Genomic DNA, 2,365 nt, shown 5'->3' on the forward strand with positions numbered 1-2,365 from the left:
GCTGTGCAGCAGCAGCAGCAGCAGCAGCAGCAGCAAATGGCAGTCCTAGATGCGGTCCTGGGGGGCCCGTTGCGCTGGCTGAAGCCTCATCTGCTGCAGCATCAACAACAGCAGTAGCAGCTGTTGCTGCTGCCGCTGCAGGAGCGCCACCCTCTGAAGATGCGGCGCTCAATCAGCCGCAGCAGCAAGAGCAGCAGCAGCAGCAGCAGCAGCAGCAGCAGCAGCGAGGCAGCAAGAAGTGGCGATCTGTGGAGAAGGCCATAGAAGAGGATTTAGATGAAGACAGCGAAGAGATTTGGGGAGTAGAAAAAGAAGACATGCTGCCTTCAGGTGTACGTACACCTCCCATACAAACCCGTTTAGGGTTTAGGGTTTAGGGTTTAGGGTTTGGGGCCTCTGGCTTAGGGTTTTCGCTGCCCTCAGGTGTACATACACCCCACAGGCCCGCCTCGGCAGTTTAGAATTTGAAGTCTGGGATGTAGCGTTTCGCACTCAGGGCTTACGGCTTAGGGTTTAGGGTTTAGGGTTTAGGGTTTAGGGTTTAGGGTTTAGGGTTTGGGGTTTGCAGGCAGCGACGCAGAAGCTGCTGGCGGTGGCGAATCGATTGGCGCTGCAGAGACACCCGAAAGACAGCGGCAGCAGTGAAGTTCAAATAGGAATCCTAACAGCAAGGCACCTCAAACCCTAAACCCTAAACCCTAAACCCTTAATCTTAAACCCTAAACGCTAAGCCCTTATTCCTAAACCCTAAGCAGGGGCAAGCTGTGAGGGTCTATGATTGAGGAGAGCAAGGGCTTGCAAGACAGCCTTAACTGCAGCTCAGGATTAAATAGCCTGGGGGTAGGGTTTAGGGTTTAGGGTTTAGGGTTTAGGGTTTAGGGTTTAGGGTTTAGGGTTTGGGGTTCAGGATAAGCCACCTCACTCGCCATATGCTGCAACACAGAAAAGATTTTGCAACCCTCAGAGGCCTCAAAATTCTTGTCGCGAGACGCCGCAAGTATGCTGCTGCTGCTGCTGCTGTTGCTGTTGCTGTTGCTGCTGCTGTTAATGTTGCTGCTGCCGTTGCTGCTGTTGCTGTTGCTGTTGCTGCTGTTGCTGCTGCTGCGCGCTTCCTGCCGTTTGCTTTTTATTCCTTTGCTGCACCTCCAAGTGTTGTGCTTACGTTCATTTCTCATCATCATCATCTGCTGCTGCTGCTGCTGTTGCTGTTGCTGCTGCTGTTGTTGTTGTTGCTGCTGCTGCTGCTGCAGGCTTTTGCAGTATTTAGGCACTCGCGACTTCGAGCGATATTCTCAGGTCCTCCGCCTTTTGAATATTAAACCAGTGAACTTGCCGGGTAAACCCTAAACCCTAAACCCTAAACCCTAAACCCTAATTGGAATCTCGAGCTTCATAGGCCTTCTGCTTGAATTAGGCTGCACACAGCAAACCCTAAACCCTAATCCCCCGAAAGAAAACTAAACCCCTCGCCTAGTCAGCACATTCTTACCCTAAACCCTAAACCCTAAACCCTAGGAGGCAGCCTTCTGGTGGCGTGAGCCTGTACTGCTGTTGCTGCTGCTGCTGTTGCTGCTGCTGCTGCTGGCTTTGCTGCTGTCGCATGTGGCTTTGCTGCTTTTGCTGCTGGTGCTGCTGTTTCTGCTGCCGTTGGTGGCTTCGTTGCTGCCGTGGCTGCTCTTCCTGCGGCTGCTACTGTTGGTGCTGCTGCTGTTGCTGCTGCTGCTGCTGCTGCTGCTGCTGCTGCTGCTGCAGGTAGTATGGATTTGCTGCTGCGGGAGAATCGATACTTTGGAAAGCCTCAGACAAACAAAGACCGAAAGAGGGCTCAGGCAGCAATGAGGAAGGCAAAGGCCCTGCAGCAACTTAAAGAAAGAGAAAAAAGAAGGTGCTGCTGCTGCTGCTGCTGCAGCGCTTGCTGCAGCGCTTGCTGCTGTGCTTGCTGCAGCGCTTGCTGCAACGCTTGCTGCTGTGCTTGCTGCAGCGCTTGCTGCTGCGCTTGCTGCTGCGCTTGCTGCTGTGCTTGCTGCTGCGCTTGCTGCTGTGCTTGCTGCTGCGCTTACTGTTGCATCTGTTGCTGCGCTTACTGCTACGTTTGCTGCTGCGCTTGCTGCTGCTGCTGGTGCCGGCTTTGCTGCTGCCGCTGGTGGCTTTGTTGTCCCTCCCGGTGCTGTTGCTGCTGCACCTGCTGCTGCTGCGTTTGCTTCCTGCTGCGGCCTTTGTTGCTGCTGCAATTGCTGCTGTTGCTGTACCTGCTGCTGCTATTGGTGATGCTGTTCGTGTTTCGACTGCTGTGGCCGCCTAGAAGTTTGCCGCTGCTGCTCTGGTTGCTGCTACACCGGATACTGCTGCTGCTGCTGCTTCTGCT

At 54.3% G+C, this 2,365-nt stretch overlaps 1 protein-coding gene across 1 annotated transcript in view; it reads left to right on the top strand.

Annotated features, from left to right (window-relative positions):
- The window catches only part of EAH_00007990 (hypothetical protein), a gene marked incomplete at both ends in the record, with an annotated part of 874 nt that extends 229 nt beyond the window's left edge, over positions 1–645 (top strand). The window contains 2 exons of the mRNA XM_013395761.1: positions 1–330; positions 569–645. The exon at positions 1–330 is cut by the window's left edge and continues 229 nt beyond it. Coding sequence (XP_013251215.1) covers positions 1–330; positions 569–645 — 407 coding nt within the window. The remainder of the gene's footprint in view (positions 331–568) is intronic.
- Between the last annotated feature and the right edge of the window lie 1,720 nt (positions 646–2,365).

This window comes from Eimeria acervulina, genomic scaffold (assembly GCF_000499425.1).
Source record: "Eimeria acervulina Houghton genomic scaffold, Eah_scaff37, whole genome shotgun sequence".
NCBI classification, from domain to species: domain Eukaryota; phylum Apicomplexa; class Conoidasida; order Eucoccidiorida; family Eimeriidae; genus Eimeria; species Eimeria acervulina.